Here is a 20,511-nt window from a genome sequence, read left to right on the forward strand (position 1 = left end):
AGAAAACCGTTCGTAGTCTACAAGTAGTAAGAACATGTAGTAAGCAATGAGTAATCAGGGAGTTATTCACGTCATTTCAGTCACGAGCATATATAGAAAGTAATTTGGAGGCGGAAAATAGCTCAATTCTACCTCCCCGCAGTCCACGATAGTAGGATTTGGTTCTTTAGGGCACCACCCTCTTCCCGCCCAACAAAATCAATTTGAGACGAGCCAAATACGACGTTCACACCCACAGAAACTCCCTACTGGTGAGTTCTCTTTCTCTTGTGGTCACGCTTTGCTCCACCTTCACCAAGATTCGCCTGTTCACCAGCCTGTAGACAATGTATTAGTAATTTATCGAGAGGAAGATTGCAGTAGCAGATATACGTACTCCGACGGCAGCAAGCTCGGCCTTGAGCGCCGCGATTTCGGCTTCGTTCTCCGCGATCTTGATGTTCTTCTCAGCAATTTCCGCGTCCTTCTCAGCAACTTGAGCAACCAGTCCGGCCACTCTTCGCTCGGCCCACTGTGCTCTTGTCAACAAATCGTGGATTAGGTCGTCTTTGTCGAGGATCTTTCCGCGAAGTTCGCGCTATAGGTTAAAAAGACGTTAGTTATTCTTCAAGCCAAGAGTGTTAGATCGATCTTGACGAAACTTACGATCTTCTCAAGCATCCGAATGATCTTTTGGGTCAACACGCAAAGGCTTAGTAGCACGCGAGACATATTGGAGATTTGTTTGGTTGATTGGATCGAGGATTGATGGGAAGGAGGATTGTTGGGTTGGATCTTGAGGTTGTAAAGGTTAAGAAATTTCCGCAGCGAGAAACTGAATTTAACTTCAAAATTACCTGAAGACAGAAGCCTACGCGAGGTTTATCTGGTTATTGTGGGACCGAAGACTCAAAAGTACGCTAGCTTCGATTCCCAGCCGTCCTCAGGCCTCCTACTTGCGTTGCCCTGATCGGAAAGGCTAGCCTATAACCTTGAGGTTGTTGTGTAGTACTAGAAGCAGCTTCGTTCACAATATATTTGGCTTCAGATTAGTGCTTAATTAGATCAGTAGCATTTTAGATTGAGATGAGGCTCCGTTGGGCCCGGGATGCGCAGGATCTACCAGTATATTGTGCCATTACGAAGAAAGCTCGAGTATTAACGACGTATCGAGGCCATCTAGAGTAATCGCAGACGCCTGCAAGAAAGGCGACGTAGTATCATAGAGTCATGTCAAGCATATATCAACAGTTACTGAGATTTTGACTTGCTTTGACAGTAAGGGAGTCTGCTGTCCTCTCGGATCAGTTTACAGAGTAGGCGATTCTGCAGCGGGAACCCCAATCGAATGATACTAATACTCATAATTGAAATGATCAATCTTTTTGACTGATACACATATCTGAAAAAGTGGCATTCAAAGGAATCAAAATAAATAGCTATTATCAAAGGACTTTGCGAATTTACTTGACTGGAGCTCTTCATGAATCCACTCATTTGATATGATTGACCCCACCAAAACATATTTCCTTTCACAATCTCCCAATTTCAAACGACCGCCGCAGATATCTATGTGCTTTTGCAATTTCAATTGTTTCTTGATTTCAATGAGCAGGAAAGTTCGTTGTGTATCTTCTCCTCTGGATATGCCCTGGCTCAGCTCTGAAATGCCTCCCGGGCGTTTTCCTGCACCTACTTTTGACTGACACTTTCGAAAAAACCAAATACGACCCATCACAGTAAGTTTTATGATTTCAAGGCCCGTTTTCAATATGATATCAATAAACTTGTATGCAAGACATCAATTGCTAATTAAGAAGAAGCTAATATTGCCCGCATCTACGTCAAAGATATCAATGTCCCAACGAAGGCAATTATCCATCTCGGTCCGAATGCCGGATTCCCAGTAAGAAAGAAAGGAACCACACACAATACTCTACTCCAAGACGAACTTCGTAGGTTAATGAGCCATTCTCACATCATCAATGCGATAAGAGCCGCCTTTTAAAACAATGATATGCGATGTGGAGGATGGAAAATGTCCCAAAGTTACAGCAAACCAAAGAAGAACACCCTTTTCGAAGGTACTATCAAAGAAACTACGAAATGAGAGACAAGGGGTCGACGTAAACCAAGAACTACAAGCCGAATCGATGCTACTCTCAGAAGTTAGAAGGGCCTGGGACAATCACTTGAAAGGCTCCAGAACAATGGGCTTCCTGTATGCCTAAACACCAACAAGATGAAATAATCCGGGTGGGTCAAACTAACCATGCCTACGATACTTGTTGATCACGGTTCCAACATCATGGCTTTCATTGGGGGCATAGACTGAAGCTGCTCAGCTAGAGCGACCCAGATGCACGAGAAATCTCGTTGCCTTTGACCTAACCCAGGAGACCCGGCGGAGGACCTCAAGTCTATCGACCTCCGGCTCAAAAAGAGCCGCACAAACCGTACAGTCTTTCGCGAATAGGTTACAGAAATCAAGTATTTGGTAGGTATTATCGTGCTCTATTTTATACCATCAAAATGCTAATATATGCCATTGTCTGCAGCACCTCCCTCAGAAGTCCTAATCTAGGACCCGGATTATCTCAGCTCGACATTCCCTAAGCTCTGAAATGATAATAACATAAGAAAATCATGGTGTGAGACGAGTCCGAAGATAGTGAAGGACATGTTGATGCTTGCGTTGGCCGTTGGCTAGAGCCTGTCATGGGATTTATCCTGGAAACTATGCAGGTCCAAGATGCGTTTTGCAAGAGTCCAGATGTAACAATGCAATGCCTCGAGATAAATGGTGGCGCGAACTCGCGCAATCTAGAAATAGTAGATTCCAGAATGGTATGCTACAACTTTCAGGCGGATACGTTCGTGTGGGAGAGGAAGGTGTCGCTGTGAATGCACCTTCAATCTTGTGAGGCACATACGAAACAAGAGCCAAGCTACATAGCCAAGTTTAAGAACAAGAATATGGTTCTAGCGAGCATCATAATAAGAAGTGTAACGAGATCTGAGCCTTGGGACTTACATATGTCACGAGCTCTCGAAAGGAGTGAAGAGGCATTGCGTGTCCAAAGTCCAAAGTATCATCAAGAGGTACAAACCTCCCCCCGCCCCCCGCCCTCCACCCACAATGCTGAGTTGTCTTTGCCACCAGCACTTGATACTCCAGGTATCAGCCTGTTCGTGTCGTTATTCTATTCCTTGTCCTTTCAATCATGAAACTTGATTCCGTCATGTGAGAAGAGTGAGACATAACTACTATGTCGGACACGAGCAGTAATCGTACGTGGAACTGTGCTGCTATTTTTTAGAATGACAGACTACAAGTCATTCAATTGCCATGTATGTCTTAAATGGTCAGAGCAGGTGATGGCTGTGGGATCGCATTACATGTGCTTGCGAACATTGAAGTGATGTACTATATGACATCGGGATCCGTGGTGGCTGGCGAACTATTGGTGCATTAGCTTCAGAGCGAGGCTCGGATTTCTTCCCGTTGTAGCTACTCTGTCATCCTTGGGAGCTTTTAAAAAGTCGGTTTGTCCGGCACGTCGAAGAAGCAAGGAAGAATTCCTGAGCTGTTAGCGATGAGTTGCTGGGAGGGTGGGAAAGTTGTCTTGTCTGGGTAGTTAGTCTTTCGGGATAGCCTGAGGTGATAAATCGTTGCAGTAGTCCAAAAGCCTATCTTCGAGCAATACAACAATCTTTAGAGCTTCTCCTCCCCAAAAGTAGTTACTGAGCTGTCACAAAGACATGAAATCTAATTGGAAATGTGAGACCAGCCTGAATTTATTAATGCTAGCGATGGCAGCCAGAGTTGAAGGCATTGTTCCAATGACTTGGTCTGTCATTATCACAAGAGAATAGGCTTAGCAATAGTGTGAGACTTTGAAAAACTCGACATGGTTATAAAGCCGCGAGTGTGTCCCGAGGTAGGTAATTTAAACCTAGCCCCAAGCTTAAAGCCTCCTGAGAGGAAGTCCGTAAAAACAGCAGATAACGGCATGGTGAGTCTGATCGTCTGGATTTGCCAACATTTCCTCGATTTGAGCTCCGTTCTCAGACTATTGGTGATTGCATTGAGTTAGGGAATGGAAAGAAGCGTTGGCTTTGAATTAGAAACGCCTCAAAACGCTTTGGAGCGGAAAGTTCATCAAAGTGTCTGCATATCCAAGAGAAGAGTTGGAAAGCTCAGTATACTCTGTCAGAAGCTCATTCCCCAATCAGAGCACCAAAAGAGCATGTCGCGTAGAACAACTGAGGAAGGGTCGAAAGTGGGGTGCTCATTCAAAGACACCTAAGTACTTGAGGTCTTTTTGATAGATAATTAAGTCAAGAATGTAGGGGCTATTCGTTAAAAATAACCATTTGGAAGGGTTGAAGAAAAGCCTTTGAATGCATCTGAATTGTAGGTCCTTTGAGAGCTTGAGGGTTAGAGAAAGTTTGCTGAAAGGTCAACAAGAGGTTGTGATAGTATGGTCCACATGGATGTTCGGAAGGGATAAATTTTGTTCCAGAGCTCCGACCATCATAACAACATCACACCGATTAAAAACAACTCTTGATTAAAGAAACCAGTAACTTGGCAGACATAAGACATCAAAGAACCTTGCTCTATGATAACTTCCTTCCTCCATCAATCATCTTAAAGAAAAGGGGAGGTTAAACAGAATGGAAACTTATTGAATCGCTTGTCACTCTTGAACCTTGTTTGTGGGTTTGTTAGTCAGATTCACACTTTGTCACTTTCATAGACATCAACTTCATAAAATGGATAATGACAAAGCTTTTGATATTGAGAGACCCTGGCCTAGTACTCTTGCAGAAAAATCATTCTCGAAGTTTTCGAGAAGATGACAGAAAAGGAAACGCAATCCATATCATGAGTCTAGTATCTAGTGTTAAAAAGGAGACCTCTTTCTTGATCTGAAAAGGAACGAACCAAACGGGAAGGCTCTTGAAGCAGAAGCGATTGTCTTGATATGATAAGTATCGGTGCATATGGAACATAGTCCTGCCAAAAAATTCCATTACCTGCTTCTTCTTCTTCTTCCAATTGCGTGACAGTTGTAAGCAAGAGCCTTCTCGTAATGTGTAGTCGTGCCGCACGAGTGCGTCAAAAAGTCAGTTTGTCGTTATGCCATTTATTGTGCAAGAACATTGAATCATGTCCCGTCCGCCATTTTTCTTTTGTACCACGGTCTCCCCCCTGTATTTCTTCATCACTTACGCAAACAAAAGGCAAGTGCTCTTGGGCTCTCTTATCTGGTACAAAGAAAGCGAGAAAATTGCCAGCCAGGGCGAACTTCTGTAATGGAACACTGAAGGAAAGTAGCAACCGTTCAGAAAGAAGATCATATCTCCACATGTATATGCCCTTGCCACCCTGCCTTCCCGATATTTGCTTGTGAAACTGTGCCCCGCCACAAGTACTCTTCGTACTTGAACTTCTTATGAACGGCGTTGACGTTTATCTTCTCTCTCCTGATTCTGTGCTCTTTCGCGAATTCTCTTACCTCTTCTCAATGAAACAGCACCCGAAGATGTTGCAGCATCGTCTAATGCTACACTGAAACTTGGACGACGGTTGACATCAATTCTTCGGGCTGACGATTTAGCTGCTTTCCACGGAAGCATTGGATAAGCAACATCTGCGGCTACAGAAGGCTCAACAACAGAAATTTGGGATTGATCGACTTGCTTATGTGGAGTCTGCTGTAAACAGTTTGGCACAGCTGGAATATCAGATCCAGCGCTACAGTCAGAAATAAGACCGTCCTCAAAATCTTTGTCTACCTCTTCCTCGCAGTTATTTGATGGGTTACTAGCAATCATAAGTTTAGCCTTGTCGATGGCAGATTGGAGTTTATTGTGTACTTGTTGTATACGGTTGACGATAGCGTGAAGAGGAGTACCACAGGCGTCAGCGATAGCTTGGATCTTCGATAAATCGTCAAGACGTGACTCTGCTCGGTCAATACTAAGCACCTTGACAGCAGCGGCAGCAACTCCCTCTTGAGGACCGTCCAGGTCAGATGCTAGCTGGTGAATCGGTTCGAAAACTTCCCGCGTTTGAGGCTCTTCAGCGGCATCCTCATTATCTTGTACCGGCTCTGAGGGAGTTGTATTGGTATCAACTTCTTTCCTCTACGAGACCGCGCGTTGTTCATGTTGTTGTTGATGCCTTGTGCCGCCTGTGAATGGGGTGTACTGATATCGACTTTCTTGCTTTTTTGAGATAGTATGTTGTGATGTGCAGGCATTTCAAGAATCTATCGTTTGTGCTTTCTATTCTTTGAGATTTCCTAGATTATTTGATTTGATAAGCTGTTTACAAGTGGCATGTGTCGAATGCAATAATTTTGATTATTGAAAGGCGATAGGTGTCTGCGGCAAGACGTAAGATGTTCTATTGCGTGGGTTGTGGATAGGAATTCGGGTTTTGGCATAAAATCCTGGAGGTATGTGTCTGTGTGTATTGCTTGATAATTCAAGATGTTGCATGACATAGAGTTCTAAATAAGCGAATGGGTCTAAAGATAGAAAATCAGGAATCTATAATCATAACTTCACTATGCAACTTTTTGTTTAATCTAATTGGACAGAGTAGGCAGTGGGAAAGCAGTGTGATCAATTATATAGCCAGTAGTCTAATTGCTCAAAACAAAGTCCCAAAACAGAAGCAACGCTTCAATTTACATGCGACTTGCCGATATACAAGGTGTCAATTCTGGATCTAAGAAAAGAAGCCGTGAAGGCAAATCACATTATGAATTATGTTGGGGATAAGCTCTGTCTGTAAGAATTGCGGAGAACTTTAACGCCAGTATGCCATTCTCCCAACAGATAGAGTGCTTCTAGAATTATGAATAGTATGTCAATGTAGATTTCTGAAGGCGGACACAGTTCTAAGTTTTCACGGAATGCAAGAAACGTAATTTATTCAACTGTCTGGCTCAATCATAAATATATAAAGAAGTGAAATTAATTGCGTATGCCAATCACCACAAATAAAGGTCTTTTGGAAGAGAGTGGTCTTCCGACTAGTGCATTTTCTACTAATACAAAGGGTGCTCTGCAACACTTGCAGCTACTCTGCCCGTATTAATGAAAGTATGATAATGCCGAAAGGTATCCTTCGAACCATTTCCCTTTCGTCCATGTGTGCATAATACTCAAGTTGGTTCTTGTCTTGTCCAGCTCAACTTTACCATCTAGCTTCCTTGCCGGCACGAGAGGTGGAACGTACCTCTCTGGTGCCGGCCTAGGCTGATCAGTTCCATCGCGGAGTTTCGGTGTCGCAACTGGTTGACTTCGATTAGCAGCTCCCAGAAGCTTCCGATTGGTGATCGAGTGTGATTTGCCAGTTGAACCTGAACAATGCTGTATTTTCGAAATTTGACGAGTGGCACTTGAGTGATGAGCTTTTTTCTTGGACCGAACTAGATTTCCCGTTATGTTCTTATTCTTTCTAGATGTGCTTTTTTATTACGTATTCGGAGCTTCCTCAATAGTACCGGGTTCTTATTTTTGGGAGCGAGCTTTCTCTCGTCGCCCTCGGGGTCGGGCTGATTCTTTTGGTAACTGTTGATAGTACACTATTCGGATGTAGTCGATTATCCTTAAGGAAATCAACATTAGCAGGTTGATCGACAACATGACAATTGGAAGCTAGCAGTCGGTACAATGCAAGGCTAAGCCGTGCAAGCAAAATTATAAGCAACTAGATCGTGAAACTACGAGTGGCTCATTCGACCGGACAACAAATCGTTTCTCAAATTGATAGATAACTTACAGTCAACGAGACAATATATTCGCGTGCGCTTTTCGTGCCACGTATCCAAGCATTCTTTCGACAATCGATTTGTAGATCCACGGCTGATCCTAAACTATGAACGATTAGTTGTGTTTCTTATGTCAGAAATGAATGGTGGTATAATCAAAGATAACTTACTAGAAGCTTTGTGGCTTTTCAAACGAACGAAGAGCAACGATTGATATGTCCCGTTCACCAAAAAAAATTATAGCAGAAGCTGTGTTGAAATAAAGTTTTGGTGTTCGTAAGTGATGTAGGAAGAAATGTGGAAGAGAAGATCGTTAGTGCTGGACACCTAGACCCTTCGATTGTGGTCGGCTCTTTGACCAAGTCAACATAGGGCTTCGAGCGCAGGCAGAAAGCTCGAGTTGGACTGGCCAGAAGTACAAGATAAGCTTCATGTTGTCTCCAGCCTAGGGTGTAAGACTAGAAAGTGAAAACTCGAATGTTTTCAGAAGCCCTTTCCGGAATTCTTGTTTGGGCTGCTTACGTCGGCTGATGGATTATTGGCTTATAGCCTGGTTGGAAAGAAGATCTTAGCTGCCAGTCGTTGGAGGGTGAACACAAATCGAGAAAGCAATCTCAATCAAGGCTTGGGATGGAATACGATGAAACAATGTACGTACTTCAATGAGGAAAAGCCGATCTTCAAATCTGGCAGACCGGTTTTTTATATGGACAGATTTACTGGCAGTCGATTCTGTCCTCTCAATTGCTGAAAGAATTAGAAGCGTTTGATCCGAGCTTTGACTATTCGAAATATGAGGTGGATGATAAAGTCCGTCAGAAGATCTTGGACTCCTCAAGCATGATGCTGCGAATTTTGTCTGTATTATCAGCTCTAAGTGTAATTTTGTTGGGCAACATGGGACTGACTTACAAATAAGCGTCGAAGAATATGGTGAAAGAAACAGGCTTGATTGAAAAGTAGCCTTTGCATCGGAAGAGATACGCTCAGCATTTATTGGTACACATAACGCATGATAGAATGAGGGAGGAGTTTGACGGCCATAATAATACTTGTTTCGTAGGACCATTGCATCGATGTTGAAAATTAAAGGTTGCAGTTGTAGCTGTAGTTGCAATTGGAAAGAGGTCACGGGCTGAAAAATTGTGATTGGAGCTAGGATCCCGAATTTTCGATTTGATTCCATGCTACTGAAGCTCCCATACATTTAGATTCTTTCAGAATCAATTTATCAACAAATTTCAAAATATTCTTCCAGTTTATTGCTAATACACTGCATTTTCCAATCCTTGACTTGAGTATGATCTTTAGAAATGCCTCCTATTTAGCCGAGTCGAAAGCTTCCAATCTCCAGCTTGTTTTCTGACAAACATCTTTGTTTGTATTTGCACGTCGAACAACCAAGACAGTGTGGAAAATTCTTATTTTCACAAAAGGATCTTCATGACGGTGGTAAAAACTGCACAGGAAGGTAGGTTTATTGACGTTCTGTTAATCACTTAGCGTATGTTGTTCTCCTGAAATTTTAAAAGCGTTTGATCTGTTTTTCTTCTGTCTCACTATTTTACAACAGACAAAAGCAAAAATTACCAGAAGTTTCACCTTTTTGTATCAGCAGAAGAGGCATGATAGATAAATTCAGAAAGGAGCCTGAACAATATTGTGTTTGTTGTCCTTGCACTTCAGTCCACCTCTTCATGCTTTATTCAAGTGCTTTGCTAATAGAATCAACTTCATTCTTTTAGTTCTGATACATTTCTACCACGACAATTCACCCTATTCACCTCCAAAATCTAAAAAGTAAGCGGGCAAAGATATCTAAAACCATCCTCCACCATAGCGTTTGCTAACAATAATTGATTCCCAGATTCTGCCATGAATTCTGAAACTTTAGCCTCTGCCAGATATCACAACGAGCGCACCAACTGCTTCACAACCTCCGTGGTTACCTGCTGCATCGTTTCCCCGAAAAATCAATCCCGCAAGCTCAAACTGTCTCGAATGCCCATTTCACGTTTCTGGGACCGATATTCCAGGGCCTTTATCAATCACCCCGAGTTTGGTCTATTCCTTAATAGTTCGATTAGTCTTTGGCTCCTATACGCAAATTTGACGATCGATCGGCACGTCTGCCAACAATAGACGGGTCATTGGGTTCTTTCCAAACATTCCACATCCAACTGCTGGATTGCAGTTGGATTCCAAATTCCGCCAACGACAATTTGTGTTGGAGTTGTAATTGCGATAAGAACACAAACGAAAAACCAGGCCCATTCAGCATCAGCGTTCCAGTCACCCGGTGGCTCATGCTTAACATGTTCCGACTTAGACTCTATGGCTAGAGAAACATATCCGCAGTGGATACTTTCTATCCGGTATGTCTCATCCAAATTATAGCAAAATTAGCACCCGTCACCAATGAATGATGCTAACACCTTTGGTAGCCACAATACCAGTCTGCTCCAAAGTACCAGTTTTCAAGCCTACTATAATCACGCAGAACAGGCGCAATTGTACATGTGGAGCTGCGCTCTGGGGAAAGTTTTCACAAAAACCCTCTCGACTGAACGATAGCGCCCAAACTTCAGTGGAAAATCTGGCAGGAGAGACTACATCCACTGTTCACCATCGAGATCGAATGATGGTTGAGCTTATGACCGGGAGTTTTCGGCCTTCTAGCAGGCTTTCAGTTCGTGGTTGCCGGTTTAATTCCTTTTCGCTGGATCATGTGGGACTTACACTGTCGTCGTCCACTAGATAGTTTACTTGGCTGGTCAGATATTTTGTGTAAATTGCTTGAGTAGAACTCAGCTTGTTAGCTATACCGATATCAATCTGTTACCCAATGCACTGTTAACATAATCGGAATTACACATCCCTGAAATGAGCGAGAGGACTGTACCCTTCTTATGACAGTTCATGAGTCAATCCCTCGCCCTCTAATTGCCAGACCGAAAATGGACATGTCAGAGACGAGAAGCTAGGTTCTCAAGTATAATACTCTTCATATCTTCCCAAAGCTGTAGAATAAGCTTGGTAGCACAAGCAGAAAAGGTCACGACATCAACACCGTCTAGTGCAGATTCGATCGCTCTTCTGACGTGAGTGAGTGAGAATGAGTCTAACATTAATCCCCAGAAGAAAGGAGATCCATAGACCTCCTATATCCAACAACATTGATCGAGCAGGACAATAACCAATTTCCAATCATGTTTTCACTACCAAACACCGGTACAATGCCTATTTCCATGCTAGATCTATATCCCCGAAATCTTTTGTAATAAGAGAGGACTTTTCATCTTTTTGGACTCAATTCTGTCAGTCAGTATCGACTATCAATTCGTCACTGTAGAATGCATAACATGACTCTCACATACTTCCTCGAATCTCCCCCAAAAAAAAAGTTGTTACGCAAAGGGAAGGTTACTTTCTTCCCCTTGAAACCCCGCACTGCTGCTGCATACTTGCACCTACCCTTCGCCGAGAATCATATGCGTATAAATTCTCCGATTTATCTTTATTTTCGAAGAAACACAATGTCGGACAGGTAGTTGCGAATACAGTGCACAAAGGCTCTATACCTGCAGACATGGTCGAAATACGAAGTCGGATGTTTGTGTAACTTTCTGTCAATCTCCATCGCGAATATCATAAGTGCGACTTGATGCGATAATAATAGGAATAAATAGAGATGAGTGAAATTTCCATTTGAATATCCTACCAAATTCCGCTAACCTTGCCCAATTCATTTCCTCAACTCTGCCCTCAACTCTGCCCTCACACCTCCTCAACCCCTCCTCTCACCATAGATACTCACTTGTCTGTCCCTCCAACCCTCCCCAAATCCCAATCCCAATCCCAATCCCAATCCAAATCCAAATGCAAATCCAAATCCCAATCCAAATCCCCATCCAAATCCAACTCCAATCCCAAACTCAACCTGCGCAAATATGAGCACAATTCCATCCCTTCGCATCCCCCACCACCACGGCGCACAAAGAAACCATGCATCTTCCCCATCTCACTCAATTGGTCCACACCCTCCCGCCAAGGCCAAGCTCCAGCCACAATTTCTCTATCAGGTCAATCGAGCTAGAATCCTACGTTGCCAAGAACTGTACGATGCCGTTGTTGAGCAGATTTTCTATACGAATTATTATATGGTGTGTTTTCTTGTCGTGTTTTCTTGTCGTGTATTCTGGGGAAATTTCTTCTGCATCTGATGGGTGGGAAGATGTGTGATGGATGTCCAGTGGAGTTGATATTCTTTTTCGGGAGGAGTGAGTGAATAGGATAAGATGGGCGTGCTATTGAGTATTGAATATTTGAGCAGATTATGAGGGAATTACCTAGTTTGATGAATACCTTGTTGGTGCATTTTTATATTTATATGTATGTGATATTCCTGCATGAGTTGACCGGTCGAGATATTTGAAGGAAGATAGTTTCGTAGAATATCTTCTGAAGCAACGTCGATCTTTCTTGTTTTTTTTGGAGGATTTGGCTCTTGATTTGTGTCTTGGATTTTTCATTCTAATAAGAAGAACTTTTCCATCTTCGAGGATTTCGTACGCTAGATCATCCAAGAAAGTTACATCATCATGGCTACTTTCAATATCATCGTTCTTCTCTCGTTCCTCTCCTCCATCGTCTCCGCTCATTTCTCCATCAAGTATCCTCCACCGCGAGGGAATTCCTTCCTTCCGCCTGCTTCTCAGTGGGAATATCCGTGTATGTATATTTATCTTTACTAAGATTCATCCTTCTCAATCCACTCCTATCCAATTTCAATCGTGTATGTTTGTCCTTCACACAATCTCTAACCTTCTCTCCCAGGTGCAAACATCAACACCACCGAGAACCGTACTCTCTACCCTACCGCTTCCTTCCCCATCAATCTTGACTTGCATCATCCATGGACATATGTATTCATCAATCTTGGTATGTCTTTTCCCTCGATCTCTCTCCACTCCTTCCTTTCACTCTTCCTACCCCCCTCGTCTCCCCACGCCCTCTAAACTCCCCCCTCCAACCTAACACCTCCCAGGCCTCGGTATAAACGGTTCCTCCAACCTCAATATCTCCCTCACACCCTCCCCCTTAAACACCACCGGATCCGGCTACCTCTGTCTCTCCGACTTTGATTTACCCTCCGGCGTCACCCTCGAAGATGGCATGAACGCCACAATCCAAGTTGTTACTATTGGTGAAAGTGGAAGTGCACTCTACAATGTAAGTTCTTTTTTCTTTCCCATCACCTGATTTACAACCCTCTTCTCCATCCAATTCTCTCTCTCCAACGAAAAGGGTAACAGATGAAGAAGACAACAAAGTCCAGAGCTAACAACCAAACAGTGCGCAGACATCACCTTCTCTGGCAACATCACTGCACTCAAAGCTTCAGATAACTCAACCCAATGTCCTACCACCCCCGGCATCACAGTCACCACACTCACCGATGCATCAAACACCACTTCCACAAACACCACATCTAGTACTTCCGCCACTGGTACTTCGATTGGATCGAAAAGTGCCGGTGGTTCTCTAAGTACTATTGCTGTATTCCTAGGTGCTTTTTGCGTTGCCGGACTTTCAGTCATTTAATTTATTTTAACGTGAGGGAATGGGGGATCACGATACCACAGGAGTAGAAAAATATGACTCGTCGACGTAAGGTTATTCGAGCACAGGAATCTGGACTTAGTCTAATAAAAACAAGCAATGCTTTACTTCAAAGATAAGCTTTCCAAGTTCTACTCTTCACTCTCTCCAACCCCAAGAAATCCACCACTTGTGCCAAATGATCCACACCCCAAAATCCCTCCGTTTCTCCTGCGGAATTCGTGCATACCATCCACTATTCGCATTCACATCAGCAAATATTCATTTCTCCCCTTTCCCATCATCCCAAACCCCACCATCAGGCACCCAGGGAAAAAAAAGAGAAACAAACTCACCGGTAACCCAAAAGCCCCTTCCCGTACCGCCCTCTCATTATTTTTCAGCACTGCCTCTTTGCCCTTCCCCGCAATCTCTTTTATCACCAACTCCTTTGTTTCCTCTCCAATCACATCTTTCAATACCTCCTCCAAAACACCAGAAGCCGTGATGTTCTTCCCCTCCACCCAATACATTTCATAGAGACGATCTAGACACCGACATAAAACATCTTGGGCTTCATTTTCCTCCGAGAACAAAAAAGGTAGCACACATAACGCGCGTTGAATCCGCAGCGTCATGTGAGGAAAACCGACTGGTGTTTTAGAGGAGATGGGGATATTGAAGATAGATGTCCAGTGGAGACGTTCGCGGTCGATCCATTTGTCTTTATCTGAAGGGAAGTGTTAGTATTGTTATCCCAAAACTGGAAATCGAGGGTGGAGTCAAAAAGAGAAAGATCAATTAAGCAGCGAGCAGACAAAGAAGACAAACTTTTGATATTGATCGGTGGATTGTTTCCAACATCCTTCATAATACCACCCAGGAATACAGGTACATATTCGATATGACATTTCGCGAATGTAGGATCATGCTATCAAGAAAACCCCCATGAATCAGCACATCCCATTATGATCAAGTCAGTCAACAAACTCATCCTCCCATCTCCGGTTCAAAATCCCCAAAAAGAGATGGTGAAGCAAGACCTCTTCCATATTCCCTCATCCGACACCATTATACCAACATCCCATTCCCACCTAACCAGATTCTGAAAACAGAAACTTTTCTGTTGTCCATCAGGTCTCATCAACTTTGGCACCCCATTCCACCATCATCCTCCCATTCAACCCCATTCATCATAGAAAACCACTCACCCTAAAAATCCAAAACACCTCATAAGCAAACGGACTGACCGTATCAACATATAACGTGATTTTTAGTCTTGCTGCCATGTTTTCCCTGTGTTCAGCCTTCCTTGTAAGTCTTCTATGGCCCTCTCACGATCCAATTCACAAAATCCTTCAATGCAGCTTACTTCAATGCTTCAATCTTAACGTATTTCTCCTATATGAAAAACCAGCTTGGCGGGATATACCCACCCTATCGAGTCACTCCGCATATCAAGATTTTGGTACCTCGGTTCTCGGGAATGCGGGTAATCTCACCCCCTTCCAACACGCAGCTCATTCCTTACCAAGTAATTATCATTATCTCGTCTAACACAAAATCAGTCGAGTATTTCACCAAGCCGTCGGTATTCATGTATGTCCAGTTTGATCGTAATTATACTTCATGATTCATTCTAGGTGGGTATCATAATGTACTAGGTAATCTAGGGTAATCGCAGCAAAAAAATCTACCGTAAGGGCGAAAAACAAAGCAAGCATTACTGTACCATCCCAACTCCCTAAAGCATGATTGTCTTCCTATATCCGTGTACCAAGGTTACTCAATAAACATTTCTCGAAACCATATTGTAATCCTTAGTGACCCTTTCCTTTGAAAGCAAATACACAAACCCCCTAATGTTCTTGGTGGCCCCTTATGAATTCCGTTTATTTCTGGCTCTTCTTCCTCGCTCTCATGTTTGGCAAGGTATGCATCTTCCCTGATCTCCTTCCAATCTCCACACACAAGAAGCGGATAAAATCCCTACTGTTCCAATAGCTGCTATGAGCCGACAACATATCAATGTATTGGTTGGCTAACATCCCTGGACGATTTCCCAAAATCCAATCTACCTGACCATTTTCATTCAATTGACAGAATTTCTTCTCGGCCATTTCCTCCGCCGTAAAATCATGCACTTCCATTTCCATTTGAGATGGCATTTTGGTGATTAAAGCAGGTCTAGGCATTTCTCCAACGTGAAGCGCTTCATCTTGAGACATGCCAGCAGCAGATTTCATAGCATGGGTCACTGCTGTCATGAAACTACGCGAAGAGTCCGGTACTTCTGCTTCTTTGAGATTTGCCCCATATCGTGAGTCTACACATGCATTCAAGCGATATGCGATGGGATCGTTGCAATGCATGATGTTGTAAAGGTTGTCTATGGCCAAGCATCCAAATGTACCCGCATCACCGAAAATGTCTCTACTGCTGCCATCTTCACATTCACAGCCAGGTTTGGAAATACCTTTCCTAGGGACTAGAGACTTGCTATCGAGTAGAAGGAAGAATGCACATGGACTACCCGCGAGGAAGCAGTTTGTTGTTTGAAAGTCGAAATATTTGGTATTGGGTCTCCATGGAAGCTCAGCTGGTAAGGTGGTGGGCTGTTTACTTAGCACTTCAAGCGCCATGACACTACCAAGGGAGTGCGAAATAAGGTGAACCCGACCATTCTTGTGGAACCCTGGATTGTTCTTACACCAAAGACGATATATCCGGTTGGCCTCGGCAATCAAAGCTGCGATCATCTTGTGCTTGTGTCCAGACATATAGTATGGAATATCTAACATCACATCAGAGATGAGCTGGCGTACTCTCGGAATTGTTGGTTGGGTTATATCGTCAAGGGAGAAATCACAACCTGGACGTTCTTTGTCTCCAGGCTTTCTTGGTCCACCATCTTCAAATGAAAGATTCGCACGCCAGTTGACAGGAAGCACTGTAAGGCCACAGAAGTCTTCCCGGAGCACCTCCTTCACATCGTCATTTGTTAATTCCCGCTTCATCTCACATCGGAAGCTGTTCACAGCATATGTAAAATTAAAGCTCTCCATGCGCTCCGAAAGTTTTTGACCAATGCCATGAACGACCAGGCACAAATCAGTAACCTTTTCAGGCTCCTCTTGTGCCTTACATGCCGGGCACTCTTCCAATATATTACAGCCATTGTTACTGTGCTTCGCACTTTTGGTGTGTAGTTTCGTGGCCGTCACTGATTTCTTTGAAAGATGAAGCTTGTTCCAAGCTTTTCGATTGAATCCACGAACGACAGGTATACCGACACATAGCCCACTTTTGATTTTTGCAAGGGGTCTACGTCCGTAATAAGCCGAAGGGCAAATGCTAGGCTTCAGAATGAAGGCTTCCTCGCAATTCTTATAGATGACTTGTGAATTCGGGTATTTTTTACTAATCGAGGTAGCTGCACCTGGCTTTGAATCCGACTCTTCAACCTTGCCTTCTGCAGCAGCCTCGCCATGAAAGCAGCGTGCGGCGCAGTGTGGATCTGCGGAGAGAATGTGTTTGAAAGGATCATAGTCTAGAGTTTTGTCGTCATTCTCTTTAGGCCAAAGACGGTGAACGATTTTCTCTTCGCCTTCCGCGCCAACTTCTATTGCAGAGTTAAGTTGATCTTCCCATGTCTGAGACCAACATTCATTCTCCCTGTAACCCTTCTCTAGCTGATTAGCGACGGCGGGCTCTACGGGGCACATGTTGTCTTTATAGAACCACGTGCCGTAAATGCAAGGGTACTGATCATTGAGAGGTGACCAGTATATCGGCTTCAAAATCAGAGATGATAAGCTGACCAAATGAAGTCTACATGTCCCAACAGGGATGTCAACTTGACATTTTGCATGCTCATTATGTTTATAGGCCTTGCATCCTTCAACCTCCATATCTTCTGTGGAGTCCCGTTCGTGTGAGGTCCGAGAATCAGTGGGTGGCTCATCGTCACATGCTGTGCTGTTCTGCATCTGAGGGCTTTCACCACGAGCAGGCAGTTTCAGAAATGGCTTTCCTGTTGTACCAGAAACGGCAGTTTTTTTACTTTTGGTATATACAATGCCATTTCCGGCTGCAAGTCCATCATGCTCAGATACTTGCGGATGACGGTTGCAGGTGCATTTGTCATTTGTAGCATCTCCTTGGTCGGAAACCATGTAATCAACAGGAAGATCTTCGTCGGAGTCATCATATAGTCCACCGTCCTGATCGCTCGTACCATCTGCCTGGCGTCTACCGAAAAATTTGCTTCTGCCCGATCCATTTTTAGATGCTTTCAATATAGAACTCTCGGTAATCTGCTTCCCGGATGATTGCCCCTCAGAAACTTGCTTATCTTTGGATTTAGGATCGTCACAGCAACTTCCAAATCTTGTTACGGACTCGGAGTCACCTTGCTTTGATCTATCATCTTTGCTCTTGTCGTAGCTACTTGAAAATGCATTCTCGGTCTCGGATTCTTTCCGCTTTGGAGAGTCGCTGGCTTTGTCACCATCACAAATGCCAGAAAATTCTGTTTCATCGTCGGACTCCTCTGGCTCGGAAGCCTTATCGGCTTTACTTTCCTCACACCGGCTCGAAAACGTAGTTTCGGCTTCGGAATATTGTCGCTTGGAGTTGGCACCAGCCTTGCCATCATCACAGCAGCTTGGTATTCTTGAGGTCAGTGAATCTGGATTATGCTTTTTATCCTCAACGCAGCAAGCGTCTTCCTCACTCTCGTGTGCTTTTAAATCTTCCGAATCTTTGGTACACTCGCTGTGGTGACGCTGATCTCTGTAGAGCGAGGTTGGATCTGGTTCCGTCTGACCTTTTAATTGTTCGTCAAACCATGCCTTTGTCTCCTCCACTTGATCTGTGTCATCTTGGTCATTGAGGGCAACAGCCTTCCCTTTCCCTTTACCTTTGTCACTCGACTTGGTCTTGACAGGCTTCTTCTCCTCGGGTTCCTCGTTACAGGCCTTGTCCTCCGAGTTGAGTTCTTTTTCGGACCTTTCTCTTTCGGCCTTTCCTTTCTTACAATCGTGTTCCCAATGCTTAGATCTCTTCTTTTGATCGGTACTATATTGGTGAGATTCGATGTTCATACACAAACACTTGGGTTGATGGTTGTGTGGCTTGCATTCTTCAAGGATTCCTTTTTCTTGTTGGCCATGGTTGAGTGATTCAGCTGGGAACGGCTCTGTAGGGCGGTTGTAAATTGTATTGGTTCCCTTGGATTTTCCGGTTGTGTGATTTGAGTCTTTTCTTGACTGATTGCACGTACACTCAAGTTCGGGGCTTGCCTCTGGTTTAGGGGCCTTCTCAGGCCCTCCTCTGTCAGATCTTTCTCTCTTGCCATTGTGCGCATTGTGTTTAGATGGCTTGCTATGATTGGTATTCTCCTCTTGAAGATTCTCCTTAGAGTTACATTTGGTGATTGGCCCAGGAACAAGTGGCTTGTCATTGGTCTTAGGGACGGATGCATGGGGTGGGTGGGTTTCGGCTGCAGCCACTTCTTGTGGAGCTTTGGGGCAAGACACACATTTACACTTCCCTGTCTTGTTTCTGCACCAGAGATGACTCCCCTTGCAAGAGCAACCAATAGTTGTGGGTGGAGTCTTTCCATCCTTTGCTCCTACCTTATGTTCTTGATGGCTATTTGAAAGCTCGGAATGGGCCTGCTGTGGCTGTGTGGCCGATCCAGTCTTTGTCTGTTGCCTTTCAATATTCCTTGTAGTTGACATCAAAGATTCCTTCAATTCCTTAGCCTCGCGTTTGATTATTGGTTTGAATCCGATAGCACTGGTGATTATCTTGTCTGTTATCGGCTCGATCCCTACCTTAGGCTTACATGTCCGATTATGACTTTTGCGGTCCCGCTTTGAAGCCATGCCCAGCCATGCTTCCAGAAGCACCTTGTTATCGCATTTCGGAAATGGTCGTGGAGGATGTCTCACATTTTTGGAATCGGCTGTTGGAGGAGGTACAGCAGTGAGAGGATCATCGAGGGGGAGAGGAGAACAGTAGAAGAACTGCGCTCGCATTGGGGGCATTTCATCACACGGCTTGCGAGCTTGCTCGCTGCCGCTAGGAGGGGCGAGGTCACATCCTTTTCCGAAGGTATGAATATGTTGAGACATATTGTCTTGTACTGCTGAGAGTCAATAGTCGGTCCCGCAGAAGGGATACTGGCAAACCTACTGTTATAAAGAGAGTAATATTAGGTAATCAATAGGATTGAAGGGATTAGATACTGCCCTGCGAATGTGGTTGTCGTCAAGAAATCAAAAACAGAGACAGTATAGTAATATTGATGGCGGTGTAACTTGTGTTGAAGCGGAAAGAATGTATAGAGAATGGTAGTAGAGATGATGATGGTAATGATGAAGATGAAGATGAAGATGAAGATGAAGATGACGAAAGAGAATATGAAGAGAAAAAATGAGAAGAAAAAGCCATGGACAACCAAGATTGTCGCTGCCAATATCAGGCAAGCAATAAGATAGGAAGGAAGTACTCACTGTAGTCGTGTTTCTTTTGGAGGGCGTGGAGGCAGCTGCAATCCAGACATGTACCGGACAGGACAGGACAAGTACAGGACAGTACAGGACAGTACAGTACAGCGGACTTTCTGTGTGAGATGACGTCTGCTAGGTTACGGGCGGCGCTTTGGGATTGGAAAACATCACATGCTACCTAAGTTAATTAGTAGTTCAATTGATAAGACAAGACAAGACAAGACAAAAGAAGGAATAACGTAAATCTGGGAACCTTGTCAAGGAAACAATGTATTCAAAGTTGTAGTTAGTTTTAGCTATTTGTGAATAGCTTCATGTCATCAATTGTGGTATTGTGGTATCAAGGGATGAGTGAGTGAGCTGTCTTTAGTATGAGTTCTTACATTGAAGTGTCTTCCATGCCTCGTAAGTTAATAAGGTTACAATAATAAATGAATGATGGTGGATGGACGGATGGTAATAATTTCCGTTTTGCATGTAGGTTACAGTGTACTCTGTACACCTTACTACTTTCAGAGAGGTGGGCCGATCCCTTCACCCTGGACGAGATATACTTTACACCCACCACTCCCAGGTACACATCACAATCACGGCGCACGCTACACATGAAGAAAAAACAT

The 20,511-nt window shown here is 43.9% G+C and overlaps 6 protein-coding genes across 6 annotated transcripts; 1 reads left to right on the forward strand and 5 right to left on the reverse strand.

The window, feature by feature from the left end:
* Window positions 1-245: 245 nt before the first annotated feature.
* Window positions 246-711, reverse strand: EAF01_010698 (uncharacterized protein; the record flags this gene model as incomplete). Its single annotated transcript, XM_038918955.1, has 3 exons — window positions 246-317; window positions 377-577; window positions 646-711. The coding sequence occupies 3 exons, from the start codon at window positions 709-711 to the stop codon at window positions 246-248; spliced, it is 339 nt and encodes a 112-aa protein (XP_038765658.1).
* A 4,728-nt stretch (window positions 712-5,439) lies between these two features.
* On the reverse strand, window positions 5,440-6,251 carry EAF01_010699 (uncharacterized protein; the record flags this gene model as incomplete). The annotated part of the gene is made up of 2 exons (XM_038918956.1): window positions 5,440-6,101; window positions 6,140-6,251. The coding sequence occupies 2 exons, from the start codon at window positions 6,249-6,251 to the stop codon at window positions 5,440-5,442; spliced, it is 774 nt and encodes a 257-aa protein (XP_038765659.1).
* An 841-nt stretch (window positions 6,252-7,092) lies between these two features.
* EAF01_010700 (uncharacterized protein) lies at window positions 7,093-8,205 on the reverse strand (the record flags this gene model as incomplete). Its single annotated transcript, XM_038918957.1, has 5 exons — window positions 7,093-7,455; window positions 7,506-7,586; window positions 7,784-7,877; window positions 7,943-8,021; window positions 8,100-8,205. The coding sequence occupies 5 exons, from the start codon at window positions 8,203-8,205 to the stop codon at window positions 7,093-7,095; spliced, it is 723 nt and encodes a 240-aa protein (XP_038765660.1).
* A 4,168-nt stretch (window positions 8,206-12,373) lies between these two features.
* EAF01_010701 (uncharacterized protein) lies at window positions 12,374-13,376 on the forward strand (the record flags this gene model as incomplete). Its single annotated transcript, XM_038918958.1, has 4 exons — window positions 12,374-12,503; window positions 12,609-12,713; window positions 12,820-13,004; window positions 13,128-13,376. 4 exons carry the CDS (start codon window positions 12,374-12,376, stop codon window positions 13,374-13,376), a joined length of 669 nt encoding a protein of 222 aa, XP_038765661.1.
* Window positions 13,377-13,503: 127 nt separating this feature from the next.
* On the reverse strand, window positions 13,504-14,662 carry EAF01_010702 (uncharacterized protein; the record flags this gene model as incomplete). Its single annotated transcript, XM_038918959.1, has 4 exons — window positions 13,504-13,629; window positions 13,730-14,103; window positions 14,205-14,304; window positions 14,585-14,662. 4 exons carry the CDS (start codon window positions 14,660-14,662, stop codon window positions 13,504-13,506), a joined length of 678 nt encoding a protein of 225 aa, XP_038765662.1.
* Window positions 14,663-15,265: 603 nt separating this feature from the next.
* On the reverse strand, window positions 15,266-19,513 carry EAF01_010703 (uncharacterized protein; the record flags this gene model as incomplete). The annotated part of the gene is made up of 1 exon (XM_038918960.1): window positions 15,266-19,513. One exon carries the CDS (start codon window positions 19,511-19,513, stop codon window positions 15,266-15,268), a length of 4,248 nt encoding a protein of 1,415 aa, XP_038765663.1.
* Between the last annotated feature and the right edge of the window lie 998 nt (window positions 19,514-20,511).

Source organism: Botrytis porri (assembly GCF_014898465.1).
Source record: "Botrytis porri strain MUCL 3234 chromosome Unknown BPOR_017, whole genome shotgun sequence".
Classification (NCBI taxonomy): domain Eukaryota; kingdom Fungi; phylum Ascomycota; class Leotiomycetes; order Helotiales; family Sclerotiniaceae; genus Botrytis; species Botrytis porri.